We start from the raw sequence: 19,030 nt of genomic DNA on the forward strand, positions 1-19,030 counted from the left end.
TGAATATATGATCAGGTGTTGACGAGCAATAAATATTTGATATATTAAGCCGACACTGACCGCTGACCCAATGCCCTCACAGGACAAAGCCATTTCTGCATTCTAGCTCCTTCTAAAAATAAATGCCCCCCCCCCATTCCTCAGTCAGCCATTGTGAATATTGCTGCTCATAATGTGGGGTCACGTCACGCTTGGTGAGTGTTCAGATCGTGGAGCCGCTCCCTCGGGCGTCGTTCCCCTCATTGTCACACAGTGGGTGAGAGGCGGCACTGCCTTTAGCGTTCCGGCGTCCGTGGGGAGAAAGGGCCGCGGTGCGAGGCGTGAGCTCCGGCGCTGACCCGCTCCTTCGGCCCCTCTGGCACCAGCACCAGCATCACTTACAGTCTCTGCATCGCTGGCGCCGCAGCGCCTCTCCTTCCCCGTGAGACATCCCGAGCCTCCGTTCCTATAGGTGTCACTGTAGTCGCCCCCTCCTTTCCAGGCGGCTCCTCCGAACCTGAAGGGTGTGTTTTTGAAGGTTGCGTGCGGCTATAACACCACTGCGGACAGGATCTGCCGCCACAGGACCCGACAGCCCGGGAGAAGCCCCAGAAGCCGGGGCGGAGCGCAGCGCGAGCGTCGCGCCATCCTCCCTCCCGCCCTCCCGCGCGCGCTGCTCAGACCCGAATCAACGCCCCGACCTGCCGGCGGGGGCGAGAAAATGCCGCATACGCGGACCCCGGCGCGGAAAAGTTGAAATAATCCCACGCGGAGCGCGAGGGAAGATGCGATGCGGTAGCCGCGCGCCTTCCGTTCAAGGTCAGTATCGGAGCGACGCGGCGTAGGCACGGACCGGTCCCTTGGGCTGCTGCAGGGGGATGCCGCTGGCCCCCCGCATCGACGCTGACATCCTTCCCCGGAGAGGACGCTGACGGTCCGTGACACCGAACCGGACCAACGTACCGCCGCTGTGGTGAAGCGTCTCCATCTTCGGCATCCAACCAACGGCCCCGCGCGTCGGTGCGGCTGTCTACCTGGCCGAACTCACGCTAGCTAGCGTTCACCGGCCGAACTGGGCTTTCGGTTCGGTTTAAGCTAGTCGAACCGAGCGTTAAAGTTACTGCGAACCGTAGCTTGGCAGCGGCGCGAGGTCGTACCCCGCTGCCGCGCTACTTCCTGGAAGTGTTCGGCTGCGAAGTGGACTTTAAAACTAAATCCAAGCTAACTTGAAAGCTACTTCGACATGACTTCGAGGAGCAGTTCGCGCAGCCGCGCCGGCTTCGCTCGGCGGCTGCCGGAGCGCGGGCTGCTGCTGCTGGTGCTGCTCGTGCTCCTGGAGGGCACCGTGCTGCCTCTGGGAGCCGCCAGCTCCCCGGACGTGGGCCACGCGGAGCACCCGAGCGAGCACGGCGCGGAGCCGGGGGGGCACAACATCACCAAGAAGGCTTTCCCCGTGCTGAGCCTCGACTACGACCACGTCCGGCTGCCGTTTGAGATCGCGCTATGGGTCCTGCTCGCCTCGTTGATGAAACTGGGTAAGTGGCCGGTACCGGAGCCGAGGCTCCAGGAAACGTTTGCCCGGTGTGTGGGTGCTGGGTTTGGCTGGCTGTGCTTTATTATAGGGGCAGCTGTGGGTGTTACATGAAGCACCTACTGACAGAACCATCAGGCCCAGTCTGATCAGAGTCACAGGACACTCTGCTGTCTGCATTTTTTAAAGATGTGCCCCTTGTGCTGACTTAACAGGTTGGACCAGAATAGCTCAATTCAATCAGTGGAGTCAGAGGGTAAGTCAATATGCTGCTTGCAGGCATTAGTCATCAGATGTGACGGGGCGTTTGCAGCAGCAGCCCTCTGGATTCTGGAAGGCATCTGTTTGTGAACATCTCGGGCCTCGGTCGTGTAAACAAGTCCAACATTGGCATTTTGTGATTTCCCGTCTCCCCGTTTCCTCTACTTTCATGTGCTCAAACCTATTCTGAGAGCCGGCGGCATCGAGCGGCCTGTGCTGCAGTGGGGGGGTGGGGGGGGGGCATCCGGGCAAGAAGCCCAGAGTCTCCAGGGGGGAGGACAGGCAGAGAGGGAGCACCTGGGCCCGGTGCAGCTCAAGGACATGGTGGAGATGATGAAGACGAGTGAAGCAGAGGGGATGCAGAGCCAGCAGCTGCGGACGGCGCTGACCCAAAGCCCGCGATCATCCCAGGACGTCTGCAAATGGGCCGGGAGCAAATCGATGCGGCTGCCACGGCGCTCGGCCTCGTCCGCGGCTCTGATTCATGGCCGCCGGCCTCATATCTTACAAGGCAGAACATTCACAGCCCATTTACCCCGTCGGGCACAGGTGCTCAGGTTCACGGTGCCGTTCTCGGCCTATTCGTCACTAAAGTGCTTCTGTTAAATTGATTATCGGCAGAGCAAACGCTAACAAGTGTGCTTTTGCATGGAGCGAAGCCCCTCTGCTTTGATTTAAGCAGCGGGTCATTGCATTTATGCTTTGACTCTTGCAGAGCCAATCATACAAAGAAAAAAACAATTTCATTTAAATCCATAAGTCAAACCTACGATGGTGCTGGAAGCCCGCAAAAATGTGTAGTTGTCCTTTTTTATGGTACATCTAACACTCATACATAAGTAATACTTACACCAGCAGTAAACAGTATTAGACGTGCATTAGCAGCTTTTAATGTCTGTGGTAGTTTATAGCTTCATCAAACCTGGTCCGGGCCCTGATTTAAACGTAAAACGCTTCGTGTGTTCAGCTCTAATCATAGCCACTGGCGATGCATGAGTGACCTGTGGGCCACACCTTCCAGTCAGGGCCCTGGTTTCTGTTGTTTTGTGTCGAGCATGTCCTACGGGTCGAGGTAGTCTCGGTTTTTTTACTACTTGAAAACAGGGCGTGCCAGCGTCTCGAGGCTTCAAGGCCGTGTACAGTAGGTGCTAGGAAATACAGTCCAAAGCACACGTTATGGAGGAGAGGTCTCATTCATTCTGCTTTAAGGACGTGCGTGTCCACAAGGCTGTGGAGCTACAGAGGCTGTTTGCTATCAACCCTCAGGTTATGTGCTGTATTGTTGTTTGTGTCATTTGCTGTGGCCGTGACTCTGGAGCTGTAATTGCAGGGTCAGTGCTTTAATCGTCAGCTCCCTCTCTCTCGCGTCCTCGAGTAAAAAGAAAGGCAGCCACACCCGCGGTAGGTGTTGTTAGGGGCTTTTACCAGCGTCGACTGGGACCAGGTTTCAGGAGTGGCACCGAAACCCTGCAGGTTTCAGTGAAAACATGCAGGGAGTTCTTTGTTTGGTTGTAGGTTCTAGTCCAAAATGACTATTTGCCACCTGTTAATACTGCCCTTATTTCTAATGGATGTGTAGGTGTAAAGGTAAGCCAACACCTTTGGAAAACACACCTTTGGCAAAGGGAGAGTCAAAGCTATAATCGCAGCTTATCGTTGACTCGTTTTTCAGGTTGTGATGGATCAGGTTTTCTTCACTGGATGCTTCTCTGTGTCACAGACGTTCCTGAGAATAGCAGTGGGAGGTATAAAGGTGGTGTCACGTCAGCCGTAGCTGGACGGAGGGATCATGAAATATCCCGGCTGCCGCTGTTATGAATAATTTAAACCGACGTTTGTTTTGAGCAGGCAACGCGAGGAGCACAGTTTTCTCCATCAGACAATCAAAGGGCGTGTGGTTTACACAGCTATGTGGGCCTCCGTCCCCCCGGAGCACATGTGTCTCCCGACCTTCCTGCAGTCATCAAAGTCTAACCCCGATCGGAAGTTCACTGTCTTGACTTGTGTGGGGGATCAGTGTTTGCCTCGTGTGCTCGGCTGCCATCCGTCTGCACTTAGTCACCTGGCAACAGGGTTTAGTTGTGGCTTTACATACAAACGATAATGTGCAGCAGGTACCAGGCTGTGCTGGGTACACATGCAAACAGTGGAAGACCTCTTGACCTTTGACCTTTACGTTTACATGGCGCTGGATTCTCTTTGTCTCTGTTTAGTGCAGCAGACAGTTGTTGCTCTTTCCTGCTCCTTGGCCATAGAAGACAATTGTCAGTAGTCGTATCTTAAAATTCAAATTTCATCTGCAGGAGCCAACAAACCTGTGACCTGTAGCTTCCACACACTTACAACAGACTTGTAAAGGAAATGTGCTCACTTGTTTATGCACTTGGTCGTTAATGTGCTGTTCTTCTCTGTGTTGCTGTTTACACCAGGGTGCAAATTGGGGCCACACACACACACACACACACACACACACACACACACACACACACACACACACACACACACACACACACACACACACACACACACACAAACACACTCGGGTCCTCCTCTAGCTGTGAGGACACGTTTTCTAAACGTAGCCATGCCGTTCGTGAGCTTTGTTTCACAGCTTCTGCTGTGGTGAGCGTCTGAAAGCTCTCTTAACACAGTGTCACGGGATGCGAGGCCACAAATACAGCACCCGATGGGTTTCACGTGCCAGTCTCTGGGTTCGGCCACATGACTGTGTGTTAATATTACAAATATTCAAGTATAGGAAGTTCTATCTTGAGTGAATTGTCTTCAGTCTGACTTTTCCTGAGTGGAGCACATGGTGCAACGTACAATGCGTCTCCTCAAGCTCAGACTTGCTCAGAAATGCTACGTCCTGTGTGTCTTTGGATTTTTAAGGGGCTTGTTGTATGTGGGTTAGACGGGCTAAACAAACTTAAGATTAAACACAAGCAACGTTAAAGCCTAGTACCTCTGGACATATGCCAGATTACTGGATACACGCACAAAGTGAGCCTATATTCAGATGAACTGGGGAGTCTTTAAATGATTTTAATCAAGGAGACTAAACCCTTCCATTAACTGTAAGTAAAAGCAGAGCATTCTTCATGAGGACAGACATCATATGTTCATGTCAGTGGGGAAGCAGTTAGCCCCTAGCAGTGTGTCGGCTGCTCACGTCATCTGCTGTTACACCAACATAGTAATTGCGTAGTAGGTGTCTCAACCAAAGTTTAAGGCCTCTGGCAAACTGCTTGTAGCTGTCTGAGGACACATCCTCACAACTAGCAGTGGAATTCACATGCTGCGCTCCGTCAGGGGGCAGAGGTTGCACGAGGGGAGCAGTGAAACTGTTAGCACTCGATGCTCATAAAGGGGGAATGGGAGAAATTAATGGTGATCATGATGATAATGGTTTCTTCAGTCTTGTTTCAGAGATGCAGGTATAGACGTGTAGGTGTGGATCCTGTGTTGTCTTCCAGCTGCTGCAGATGTTTTGAAAGACAACAGGAGCGGTTCAATTTCAGTCTGTAGAGTGTCCTCGTGGCTGTTAATTTTTGTTTACTGGCAGCCTGTGTGTAATGCGGTCGTTGCATAACGCTATGTGTGATGTGCTAATGAGTCAGTATTAATTAGCTGCTCCACCACCCTGAATATGCACAGGAAGACATTCCTCACCTGCCTGCTCCTCCACATGTTCAGGAACTAGCACACCCTGTAACTGCTGCAACATCAGCTCTTTCATGGAGCAACTTTACAGTGAAAAGTGCGTGTGATCATTACCGTTTGCAAATACTGCAGTGGGAGTTCACATATTTACATCTACTGTAGTCAGGTCAATGTGTAAAACAACCTACTCTGTCTGTCTTTCACAGATGGATTTTTGTGAATTTTACTCCAGTAAATGAATTGAAGCTATATTATGTGTGATCTGCCCTCTTAGAGTACGAGACGGTCCTTTTGGTATTTGTCAGTATATTGCTTGTAGAGGCATTATGAGCCTCCAGCGCCTCTGCAGAGCTGCCTCTACCCATAAACTTGAGGTGATGGCAGAGAATTGCAAAAGGTAATCTAATTTGTGGGTCAAATTAAGTTGGTGTAAAGGTGAGACAAAAGAAACCTACCAGGTTTTCTTGCGTCTCCTGAATGTAGCACACAGATTGTTCGCCTGTCATGTGAAAACTGTTGACAATGATTGTTTTTCATCTTATTTTAATTTCTTTCTTAAAGAATTCCCCAAACTACCAGGTTAAGTCCTTGGTTTTCAGTACTGCACCAGTTTTACAAACTGGGTTAGTGACATTAGCTCTTTAACATAGAAAGACAGATCTAGTTCAAATGACATAAATGAACATTGTACATATAGTACTTACTCTCTACCATTTCTACTCATGCTCGCCTTCACTGCATTGCACCTGTTCTGTCCCAGGTTTCCACCTGGTTCCTCGTCTGTCCAACATCGTGCCAGAGAGCTGCCTGCTCATTGTGGTGGGTCTGGTGGTGGGCGGACTCATCAAACTAGCTGGAGAGAAGGTCCCGCCCGTGATGAACGCCAATGTATTCTTCCTCTGCCTGCTGCCCCCTATTATCCTGGACGCTGGCTACTTCCTGCCCATACGTCCCTTCATGGAGAACCTGGGCACCATCCTGATGTTTGCTGTGGTGGGCACTCTGTGGAACGCCTTCTTCATCGGCGGCCTGCTGTATGCTGTGTGTCAGATCCAGCCCGCCAACCCGTCAGACCTCCACCTAATCGGGCTCCTGCCCTGCCTGCTGTTCGGCTCCATCATCTCCGCCGTGGACCCGGTCGCTGTCCTTGCTGTGTTTGAGGAAATCCACATCAATGAGCTGCTGCACATTCTGGTGTTCGGCGAATCACTGCTCAACGACGCCGTCACCGTGGTGAGTGAACGAGGCAGGGATGAGGGGCACACTCATAACATCGCAGTGTGAACCTTTGTTCATCTTAATGCAGACGTTAGATGCATAGATGAGGACCTGGTGGGTGGTGTTTCGCTTCAAACATGGTCTCTGCATGTACTTGTTTAGCTTATTACTGTCAGCACAGAGACGAGCCTGTTACCCCTCTGATATCTGCAGCTTAGTGCTCACCAGCTGTCGCTCCAATACGGCCACATCCACAGTGTTAGGTTTCCCCCTTTGCTTGCATAGTTATCCACCAACCTTGGTCACAACAACCAGTAAGTAGCACATGAGAAGTTTTCCCAGTTTATCCCTCAAATACTCAGCAGAGCTAAATGGTCAGAGCCAGAGCTCATCAGCCTGGGAATACCTGGAGAACCATGGTGAAATAACCGCTTGGTAGAAATTAAAAGTATATTTTGATGAACCCTGTTTTGTTACAACGTGCAAGCCCTCAAAGGCCGAATGCATTATTCATAACCCCCATTGTGACTCTGCATTTTATGCTCACACACAGAAACTCTGTTGTTCCGCCCATTTATATATTGAAGGGTTTTCCTTCACATCCATGCACCTTAAAGCCATAAAATCTCCTTCCTCCTGTCGTCCAGGTGCTGTACCACCTTTTTGAGGAGTTTGCAGGCGTTGGTACCGTGACCCTGATGGAATGCTTCCTTGGATTCATCTCCTTCCTGGTGGTGGCGTTGGGTGGTGTCCTAGTGGGAGCCATCTACGGGATCCTGGCTGCCTTCACCTCACGCTTCACCTCCCACACGCGTGTCATCGAGCCCCTCTTTGTCTTTGTGTACAGCTACATGGCGTACCTGTCATCGGAGATGTTCCACCTCTCTGGCATCATGGCGTACGTCTGCTGCCGCTTCTATACTTTATGCTTTTTGTGACATTCATCTTTTGTGTCTTTACCAAAACAAATCCGATTAGTTTATGAAGGGAATTTATTAACTGCTTCCCTGTGATGATAACTCAGCTCCGAGCTGTGGTAGATTACGCTCCATGTTAAACGTGTCAAAATGCAATAATCAAATTAACACTTAAACCATTCCTGAATTTATGAGCAGCCCAGAATTCTCTAAGGAGCCTTATTTAACCGCTTCCTTCAGTGTGCATCAATCCATTTTATGGAGGTGCTGGAGGTGACGACAAACTGTCATCGTCAATCAGTGGGTAGCTTCAAGGACAGTCTCTCCCAAAGCCTCGGGCTGTCTTTTTGTGCCTTGAGACAAAACCTGCTTTTCTGTAAAGAAGCAGCGAGAGTTTACTGGTAAAAGGTCATTTGATCACTACCCTAATGTCCAAAAACCCAAGCAGTGGGAGGAATGTGTCTGATGGTTTGCGTGGCAATGCATGACACAGGAAAGGAAGAGAGAAGTGGTCAGCAGAGAGATGGTGTCATCACCGCTAGAACTCAAAGCGCTGCTTCCTCGACATGCATAGATTTAATGTTTAACGTGCTTCTAACAAGACAAATGACAAACTAAAACAATAACGATGATGTAAAATGTATATATTTTTACAGCCACAAATTTCAGGATCAACTGAAGTCACATTAGTTTTCTACTCCTCCAGGTTAATATCGTGTGGGGCGGTGATGCGACCCTACGTGGAGGCCAACATATCCCACAAGTCTCACACCACCATCAAGTACTTCCTGAAAATGTGGAGCAGTGTTAGCGAGACTCTGATTTTTATCTTCCTGGGCGTGGCCACAGTGGATGGACCTCACTCCTGGAACTGGACGTTTGTCACAGTCACCGTCATCCTGTGTCTGGTGGCGCGAGTTATAGGTCAGCTGCTCTACAGCGTTTCAGTGGGATGTGCTTTTATTGATGGTTACTTCTAAACAGAAGCAGAAGATGCAGTAATTGTTTTTTTTAAAGTAGATAAATTTGTTATTTCCAGTTTGAGACAGTAAAATATAAGACCATAAGCTTTTTATGCATGTTCGTAAAAAGGGAAGCGTGTGTGTGTGTGTGTGTGTGTGTGTGTGTGTGTGTGTGTGTGTGTGTGTGTGTGTGTGTGTGTGTGTGTGTGTGTGTGTGTGTGTGTGTGTGTGTGTGTGTGTGTGTGTGTGTGTGTGTGTGTGTGTGTGTGTGTGTGTGTGTGTGTGTGTGTGTGTGTGTGTGTGTGTGTGTGTGTGTGATTAGCCGTGCTGGACCTATTAGTGTTGGAGAGTGAGACTGAGTGAAAGAATGGGAGGATGTGTCCCGTCTGGTGGTCTTGAATCCAGATCCTTAATTTCTAGTGTCAGGAGGAAGCTTTCTAAACACAAATAAGCTCCGTGTGATTTGAATTGTTCAAGCGTTTGCTTGCATCACGTGATACAGTTCTTGTGACAGACGGGACTTTAAATTCCTCTTTTTCCGTCAGTAAAGGGCCCTTCCTTTTTATGTTCTTGCTTTTTTTCCTTTTAGGTTGTTTTTTAATGTATGCTTGTATTCCAGAGTTTGTATTTATTTCTCTTATTGTTACATTCTAACCACAGAATGCTGCAGACCGCCCCAAAGCTAATGCAGGTTTGTGTTCTCCTCCCCAGGTGTGGTTGGTCTGACGTTCTTCATGAACAAGTTCCGCATTGTAAAGCTGACCACGAAGGACCAGTTCATTATAGCCTACGGTGGCCTGCGAGGCGCCATCGCCTTTGCCCTCGGCTTCCTGCTCGACAAGGAACACTTCCCCATGCGAGAGATGTTCCTCACCGCCATCATTACCGTCATCTTCTTCACGGTCTTTGTTCAGGTATGAGAAACAAGATGTTGATGATGATGATAAGGTCCAATAAGGCCTGTTATGTAAACCATTAGACATTTGTGCTCTGGTGCATGATTCCATTATGTTACACTATGCATTTTATTCCCATCTTCAACATACTACCCAGTTATTTGTATTTGTCATCACTGCATGCACTGGTATGCAAACTGCCTCATTTTATTCTATTTGCATTTTACACACTCATGCTGCTGTCTGACTCATACACTGACATAAACAAGCTCAGATAAGAGCTTTAACTAAAAGCACAGTGTTCCGACTGTTCATGCTGAGGAACAAACCCAGTTCCTCATGGTCAGACATTCCTCTTCTGTTTCATTTTCGAACACATCCTCCCTCCGACATCACAAACAAAAACGTCCATATTGTGAGAGCAAGACAAAGACACTCCGGGGGCAGATGCTCGCGTGTGGTCAACCCGCCTCACACTGAAACTGCAAGAATATTCATAGACATGAATCTGACCCAGTGATGCACCTACTAAAAATACAGACTTCTTCCCCTTATCTTCGCAGGCTAGAAAGATATCATACTGTTGTACATAACATGCACTAAAATCATTATCGGGATCCATCTTAAGCAGCAGCTGTAAAAGTTTATGTTTTTATTGTCAATCAGTGACGTTTCCTCTTAAATACATTGTTAAACTGATAAATTACAGTATGACACATTATTTGCCTTTTCTTATCGCTATCATTTCCATCTAGAGCTTTTGGAGGGTTTACATACAGCATTTGTGACAAAAGTTCACGTTTCAGAGCAGCAGAATTTTATTAAGGGACAGTAGCTGTAACCTTGTTCTTCCACTTTGCACCAGATTAAAAGAAGCTAAATGATATGCTCTGGCTTCCAGGTGCAGAGAAACCAGCACACACACTAATAATTAAAGGCAGTATGAGTTCAGGACAAGGTCACGGTGACTAACATTTTTCCCTCTTCGTCATAGGGCATGACCATCAAACCCTTGGTGGACCTGCTTGCAGTGAAAAAGAAGCAGGAGGCCAAGCGCTCCATTAACGAGGAGATCCATACTCAGGTGCAGATCCGTGCTCGCCTTCCGTTGCCCTCAGCCGTCGTCACCAGATCAGATCTGACCCTTTCTACATGGTTTATGCAAATACATGTCCCAGAATACAATAGGGAAATATTAGCAACCCTGTGAGCTTCCGCCTGCTCACCCACCATTGTAATGTAATAACAGCTCTGTTTAACACGCCGTCCTGAGAGCAGAGATGGAAATGTAAAAGTACTTTTTAATACTATTATGCAATCAGTTATATTTTACATTTTATATATATTTATATATATTTACATTTTTTTTCTAATACCTGTAGTTGCATGCTCCTTCTTGTTCCAGTAACAAGCCTCAAAATGTGGATGTCTGGCTCCATCTACTGGCCCTGAGCTGCTACTGCATCTCATAGACTGTATTCGCACTTACGTCCATTCAGGGATTTTAAAACAGACTTGTTACAGGATTATATAACAAGCTTGGTAATATACCAATATGTTTATTTAATTTATATGATTCATCACTGTGTAACGCAGAGTGCGTAATAAACCTTTCGTTTTTGAGTCAGACACGGGGGACCACCATGGTGCATGGTCCCTGAGTGCTCTAACGCTATTAATAAAGCTCCATTAAGTACACATATGCACGCACACACAGTATATATACACTCTGCCCTCTCCAAGACACCAATGAGTCACCCAGGCTCGAGGCTAGAGGAGCAGCTTGTCATAATGGCTTTGCCTCTGCTGTAAAACACCGGTGCATGAGGCTGACTGAGGACAGGATCCAAACAGAGCAACCCAGGGGATTCATTTTGGCAAACATCTGTCTCTCCTGCTAAGATGCCTAACACATTCAGTCTGCTTCATTTTGCACTGGCACGGCACAATGCGGTGCTCAGTTTATCCCTACAAGCAAAACCCTAATGTGATATTTCCTACAGTAACCGTACATTCATGTTTGCATATGAGCAGCTGTTGACATTGTGGCCTCACGTGAGGCTTTCCTACCCCCACCCCCAACGAGCAGTGCAGGCTATGTACAAATCAATCACTTCTGACAAAACAGAAGTAAATTTTGTGGCTCTGCTTAATAAAGTGTGTTCCCACGGAAACACGGTCAGCCCCAGAGAAAACAACCAGTGTGATCCTCCGCTGGCTGTAGCCTGCTTAGCAAATGCTGTGGTACATTTGTCTGGTTGTTTGAACCAGAAAGAAAACCTTTCTAACCAGTCAGCTCCTCTGCAGCTACTGGTTTTCTTTCATGGATTCTGCTTTAAAGCCATTTTGTAAATGATGTGCTGTAAAGAACGGTAGCAGCATGTTGGGATGACTTAGATGAAATCCTTGTTCTTCTTCCCAGTTCCTGGACCACCTCCTGACTGGAATTGAGGACATCTGTGGACACTATGGCCATCACCACTGGAAGGACAAGTAAGCCTTTTACAGTAAACCAACCCCAACATACTGGCAGATGCTCCTAAATTAGCTGCACTACTAAACAAATCCACGGTAGCTATGATGTGGCCGAACTTGGCGCACCCCTCTCATTTTATGTCACATTCTAACCTCTGCTTCATGCCCAACTTCTTTTGTCATCTTCCAATTCTTCTTTCCTTCCAGACTGAACCGCTTCAACAAAAAGTATGTGAAGAAGTGCCTGATTGCAGGCGAACGAGCCAAAGAGCCACAGCTCATCGCCTTCTACCACAAGATGGAGATGAAACAGGCCATTGAGCTGGTGGAGAGCGGTGGGGGAGCCAAGCTGCCTTCTGCTGTGCCTTCCACTGTTTCCATGCAGTGAGTACAGAGCATTTAGAAAACCAGGCTGTCTACATTAAATCTGCTGTAATTGATCTTTTCATTAATATGAAAGGCATCAGTCAGTAGTGAAGAGCCTCCAGAAAATCATCACCTGTGTTTGCAGCTGCCTTTAGCCCAAAATGCCTTTGCTTTTTTTGCTAGTGGCGGAGTCATTGGTTTGGTTAAAACCAGTTACAAATAGATTTCTAAAAATGGTACAATTTACTAAATATACGTACTGTAAGTCTCTGTCATCTGACTTTTGTTTTTCACCACGACTGTTTTCCAGGAACATCCAGCCGAAGAAGCCTCTTCCTAAGACTGCAGAGCGAGCCCTGCCCCAGCTGCCTAAAGGCAGAGAGGAGGAGATCAGGAAGATCCTCAGGAGTAACCTTCAGAAGACGCGGCAGAGGGTATTTATTTGCTTGATAAGATGCTTTGTTTTGTATTAACATATTCCCGATGAATACCTTTTCCTGCTTATATACATTCAAAGCATTTGAGTTTGAATTTAACCGGTTGACCTGATCTTGACTGGTTCTAAGGACACTGAAAAGAGCCCTCTTGTTTTTCAGCTGCACTCCTACAACAGACACACTCTGGTGGTGGATCCATATGAAGATGGAGTGACCAACTTTATCAAGAAACAAAAGATGATTCAGCTAGAGAAGAAGGTTTGTGCTTATTAACGTCATGTAGCTCACCTTTGTGTTTTAAAGACAGGCACAAAACCTTCCATGATTCCTTTCCTAATTAGAGTCCTCCTTCTGCTAAACACATTTTCCTGATGTAAATGGGACTGAAGTATTTGCACAGTTGAGTGGCTCTACTACAAACTTCAGTTCATCAGCCTGCAATTACGTAATGAAAACAGACTCTTATTTTGGTTGAGTTGAATCTGCTGGAATCCACCAGGGACCTGGAGAATTGCTTTGCAACAGTTTTACTGAAGATTATAAGATCCTGATTAATTGAGATTATTTAAGTTTGGTTGCTGATCAAATGCATTTCTTCAGTCTAAGCTAATATGTTAAACACTGATTACACACTGAGCTAAATCCTCCATGAATATTTGTGTTGTTCCAGATTAAAGAGATGAATAAGTACCTGACTGTGCCCAGTGCCGCTCCTGACTCACCAACTATGTGCAGAGCCCGACTGGCCTCAGGTACAGATGGACATCTGGGCCACAGACCAAATGCAAACTGCCATTTTACTGTCTGATTCAACATCTGTCTATCTAATCTCACTCTGTCACTGCTACATGTATCAGACATTATATGGTGATATCCTCCTACGGCCGCATTCACAAAATGATGATCACGATAGGACGCTGATCTGATTTCCCCACAGGGAAACACAGGATGTAAACCAGTGTGTGGTTTTATTTTAGGCAGAGATACTGATTACAAACCTGATCAGCAGCAGAAAGAGAACAATCTCTGCTCAGGTATGTGGTGAGCGTAGAGAAGACTTGCTTTGAGTTATGTATCCCAACAGGAGTCCCACGTTGCATGCCCCAGTTATCCCGTTTGTTAACAGCCATTAATTATTCATCACTAATGAGGGGATGTCATGAAATGACGAGGAGCAGTTCTTTTGTTGACAGATAACAGCATGCACGTGTGTGGGGCTTCAGTTTGTTTTCAGTTCCAACGGAAAGGATTTGTTCCCGCATGTGTTTTTAAATTTGTGTTAGATTGTGAAATGTTAGAAAAGATCTTACAATGGATTGTTGCTCAGCTTGTGCAGCAGTGATACATGCATAGTTGTGTTGACCTTCACATTGTCCTCCCCTTTACACCATGCATTCATGCACACTAATGGAATGACGTCAGCGCCCATGCTCTCATGATCATGTCTAATGTTGGACCCTTGTTCTGCGTCCAGACCCCCAGGCCTACAACGTGAAGCTCGACTCTGGAAAGGTGCCGACCATCCAGGTGGACCTGGCCTCTCCCCAGTCTCCAGACTCTGTCAACGTGATGGATGAGTTTATAAAGGCCGATGCAGGGGACGAGGACAGCGGCCTGATGATGAAGCCCCCTAGAAAACCCGGTGAGGAGGACGGAGCCCGGGACCAGCAGAAGCTGACGCGGTGCCTAAGCGACCCCGGTCCCAGCGCGGACGAGGACGAGGACGAGCCCTTCCTGCCTTAATGTGGCGACGCGAGCGTGAAGGCATCCGGCTGCATGTCCATCTGTAGAGGGCTGCTCCACCGCTCCGCGCGAAAATATGTCTTTGGTTCAGAAACCAAAACAAGCCAAAACTGCTAATGTACAAACCAGAAACAGGAAGCAAAAGACAAAATAAGCAGGCGCTGCTACTGGGAGGTGAGATGCCGGAGTCTGAGACATCAGGAAAGAACTATGCATTACCAAAGGTTTGGACTGTTTCAGTGTCAGACTATCATTTTTATTTTTCGTTACCTTCTCTCTACACCTGTTATTCAGTGTAATCGCTTGAGCAAACTATTTCACTCCAGTTGTCACTTTCTTACATACTGTTCTTTCATTTTCATCCTGTCACTTGTAATTGCTGGATACCCAAACCTTTAGAGTGTAGCTAGTCGAAAATATTCTGCCTTATTTTATTGTTATCACTGTCCTGCGTTTAAGGACACTAACATCTGTTTGTCATGGGTTTGCTCCAGTGATTGTGGGATGTAGTTTATAGCCGGGTGTGTTTAGTCACCGTGCAAAGCGTTGTAGTTCTTTGTAGTCGTTCTCACAGAGATGCAGCCTTGTCCTGTGGCTGTGGCCAGAGTGTGTGTGCGTGTGTGTGTGTGTGTGCATGTGTTTGTGTGTGTGCGTGTGTGCGTGCGTGCGTGCCTGAAGAACTCCTCACTGTTTGAAGACGTTGACCTATAAAAGTGGGGCAAAGCTGAGTATTCGGGAAGCTTGTGGACGAGGCAGTGATGCAACACAGATGTTATGATGTCAGCCATCATGCTCCACATCCCATCCAGCTCTCTAAGTCACACGCTGTCACATTTCTGTGTGGATGGTGTATGTTTGGGTTTAGAGCACTCTTCAAAGCCATCGAGTAGAGTCAGGAGAAGGGGTAGAGTCGTTCAAATCATAGAGAGACGTGCACGTTTGACACTAACTTAACTTAAACGTCCTGGCAACAAAACCCTCTATGCAGCAAAGAAGTGTGTAGATTTGATGAAAATATAATATGTTCTAATTATGAATGCCCTTTAAAACTGAAGTCTTGTTGTCTTGAAAATATAAAGAGTGAGTGATAGAAATGGGCATTATTATAAACATAATCAGAAAAAGCTGTTTCTCACAGCTTCACACTGAACTGGAATATGACCTGAACCATTGAAAACACATGACTTATGACTTGACTTATCACATATCTTCTGTTTTCAGTACCTGGAAAAGAACAAAAATGGGAGTCACTGGAAAAGACGGGTTCTCAGTCAGACGGGTTCTCTGTGAGACGGGTTCTCAGATGATTTTGGCTCTGGAACACAGTCTGACGGAGCTTCACTGAGTCACTGTTCCACTCTTTGTGGCTGTTTTCTAGGTGTTGGTGGCACTGAATCTGTCCTGATCCTCTTACACCCAGAAGGTTCTTATTACTGCGGAGTGGAAAAAGCAGAGTAATCTGTCGGCTCTTTGTGCTCACTGTTCGTCTTTCCGTGTTGTGGTCAGCGTAGTGAGAGTCGCAGTAATACTTTGTCTGTGCACCTCCAAATCTGAGCGTAGCTGCACCTAAAGCGTGTTTGCTCCTATTTTTTCCGCCTCCGACACTCTTCGTGCTTTCCCAAGCAGCGATAGGATAATTGCAGCCGCGGGACCGGAGGGTCAAATCTTAAAGCATTTCGTTTCCCTGTCTCAGCCCAAATTGAATTTCCTTTTCTCAAATGTCAGTGGGTGTGTGACAGCGTGTCGGAGGAGAGAGGTGTGCTGAAAATGTCAACGAGGATGTGGTAAAAAAAAAAAAGACTGCTTAAATGGCTGGACGGACGAGCCCAGTGACACGCGGCTCCTTTCCCATCCTGAGGTCCTCCTTCTGTTGTTGAAAGTGGTATTTATAGGCAGCACAGTGAATAAAGACGCACCAGGAAAGTTTGGCAGGTCTGGATATGTGATGCTCTGAGATATTGTGTTACTGTCTCTCTCTCTGACGACACTTTTAATGGGAGGAAAGCTTCAGGAAGGTTCCAGCAGGTTTTATTGTGAATGTGTGTGTGAATGCGAAGCAGATTAATTCTCTGTGAGAAGAATCCTAATCTGCACGGCTCTATTTTCATATCAGAATGTGTACGTGAGTTACTAGAACCAGGAAAACTATAAAAACTACATTAACTTTAAATGAGGCGACATATCTTTAATTATTTCACGTTAGTCCAAAGATTTTTAATTCATCAGAAAGAAGACACTATTTTCATACTTTTATGTTTTATACCAAATGCATCTTTTGGGGAAACATTCTCACTGAGAGAGAAATGTTTGAACCTTAATCTGAAGCCATACAGCCTATAGAAGAACCTTCATGCATGTTGCTTCAAAGCTCCATCTCCATGACTTGTTTTCTGTGCACGCTGGATGCTTTCATGTTGCAGGTCTTGTTACTGGTTTTCAATGGTCACACCAGCGTTCAGCCTGTAGAAGGCTGCGCTTCTTTATCGTGATACTGGGCAGGGAACTTTTTTAACTGGCTTCACAGTGACACCTACTGCGTGTCCCACGTTTTCATTGTCCAGTGTTGTTATTTGAATTCATGCATGTGCTTTAAAGGAAGGTTTTAGTGGTGAATGTAGCTTTTTCCATGCGATTGTTTACCTGAAAGTTTAAACAGTTTGAACTCTGGATCCCGAAACACCCTGAGTTTACAACTATAAATTAGAATCAGCAGACTTTATTCTCCTAAATTCAGGCTGCTCCGCTGGGAAAGGTGAAGGCATCAATTACAATCAGCCTCGCGAGCTGAGAGGTTTCTCTTTACCTTTAATGCCCCGCTGGTGTTTTGCATGTTGATTTCAGCCTTTAACTTATTATACTTTCAATCCAGGCAGCCGTTGCTTTTCACCTTCTACAACATGATGACTCTGTGCTGCTCAGCAGAAACAAACATGTGACGCGTGGTCCGAACGCGAGACCTGAATCAGAGCCTAAACACTACGACGCGCTCATCGCGTGGTAAAACGAGCAGAAACCGGTACGGTTCCTGCAGCTGGAACCACAGAGCGACTGGCATCCGCATCGTGACGCTGTGTCCAACCACTGTTTTTATGCTTTGTTCGTGTCATTCTCCAGTTTGCCTGATCCGCCACACGAAGCACTTTAACAAAGCAGTACCTTTATCTCTTAAACACCAATGTTAGACAGCAATAAGTGGCTTTACCGTAGTGTTGGCATTGTGCATGGCTGTCAGGTGACACAACGCAGGGAGGAGGATTGTACTTTATAATGGGCCTTAGAAACGGGGAGGGGGTCGGTGGTTGTGGGTTCTCAAACTTGATGAGCAGATTAGTTTTCTCTCTTAGTCATTTTTTAATCTGTGTCTGTAGGATTTATGTTTGTTCATTCTTTGCCGTTTGCAGGTTAAAATTTTGCAATAATTAGAGTTTTTTATTTTATATACACATGAATGAGAATATATATGTAAATGGAGGAACCATATATAATAATAATATAATGTGTATTTATTATGATGTTGATGATGTACAAATCTGAACGAGGACAAGGGTGCACTTTCTTGTTGACTAATGTTTCAGCATTCCATTCCTGTAATGACCAGTGAAACTAACAACCAGAAGTATGTCAGAAAATATATACACCAAAATAAAGTTTGACTTTATAACAGTGCTGGGTCCACGTTTCCTGATTCCTGTTGACCTTGGGAGCAAAGAAAAAACTATTCAGATTAATCCATTTACTGTGCATCTTGAAAGACAAATACCTCAGCGTTGCATTCGGGTGTCATCTCGCGTCTCCAGTACCCGACATCCCTTGCAGCTGAAGTTAATGTATGAGGAAGGTGCAACAATAAATAAATAATGACTCACACACTTCCCTGCAGGATCAACACAGTTCAGCTGAACCTGCAAATAACCTCTTTTGTCCAGGAGGGATGGTGAGGCTGCACAATGTAATTAAAATAAAATATACAGCGCACAATAAGTCCCAAAAGTAAAATGTAATAGGGAGGAGCTGGATTTATGTATCTGGAAGACATTTTATAATTGGATACTTGGTTGAGTCTAATAAACTCAGGATGAACTGCCTGCCTCTTCGCGGTGTAATGGCATTACCAGGGCTTGGCAGCGGCGCGGCCGCGTGGAGAGTGGGAGATATCCGGAGAGCGGCGCCGCTGCTCTGGCACAGATCCTGTGTTTGCTGCGCATCTATTCCAGCTAAATGGGAAATCACAGCGACTCGCGTCCTCCTTCACCGGCTCGGCCCCGACAGACGCATTCATTCCGGGACGCTTGTGGAATGGATGCGCTCCCTTTGTAACATTCACTGGCTTTAATTGTCGGCATTGTATCATTTTCCAGCACATCCTCTGTGGGCGGCCAAGTTAATTTGACATCTATCACCCCAATCACTAGAATTGTTGCTGGCTTTGTGTTGAAATGTGTGAGCGTTTGGCTGTCACTTATACAGAGGGATTAAAACCAGAATCCCTGGAATGCCCGCAATAAAAGAAACACTGGTGAGGAGTGAGTTTCCACTTTCTACGATGTCACTAGTGGGGATCAGACAGAAGCACCCTCCATTT

At 46.7% G+C, this 19,030-nt stretch overlaps 1 protein-coding gene across 3 annotated transcripts; it reads left to right on the plus strand.

Moving 5' to 3' along the window:
• Positions 1–404: 404 nt before the first annotated feature.
• slc9a1a (solute carrier family 9 member A1a) lies at positions 405–18,111 on the plus strand. 3 transcript variants are annotated; one of them, XM_029129347.3, is made up of 13 exons: positions 405–1,514; positions 6,195–6,667; positions 7,300–7,550; positions 8,276–8,493; positions 9,243–9,445; positions 10,422–10,511; positions 11,850–11,920; positions 12,110–12,286; positions 12,579–12,702; positions 12,865–12,963; positions 13,376–13,457; positions 13,683–13,739; positions 14,180–18,111. In XM_029129347.3, the coding sequence occupies exons 1-13, from the start codon at positions 1,223–1,225 to the stop codon at positions 14,446–14,448; spliced, it is 2,406 nt and encodes an 801-aa protein (XP_028985180.1). In that variant the 5' UTR covers positions 405–1,222; the 3' UTR covers positions 14,449–18,111. The 3 variants fall into 3 exon arrangements, with proteins under 3 accessions (XP_028985180.1, XP_028985181.1, XP_055359210.1); XM_055503235.1 differs by lacking the exon at positions 405–1,514 and adding an exon at positions 2,092–3,037; XM_029129348.3 differs by lacking the exon at positions 13,683–13,739 and having other exon boundaries at positions 410–1,514.
• The last annotated feature ends 919 nt before the right edge of the window (positions 18,112–19,030 follow it).

This window comes from Betta splendens, chromosome 16 (genome assembly GCF_900634795.4).
Source record: "Betta splendens chromosome 16, fBetSpl5.4, whole genome shotgun sequence".
Taxonomy (NCBI): Eukaryota; Metazoa; Chordata; class Actinopteri; order Anabantiformes; family Osphronemidae; genus Betta; species Betta splendens.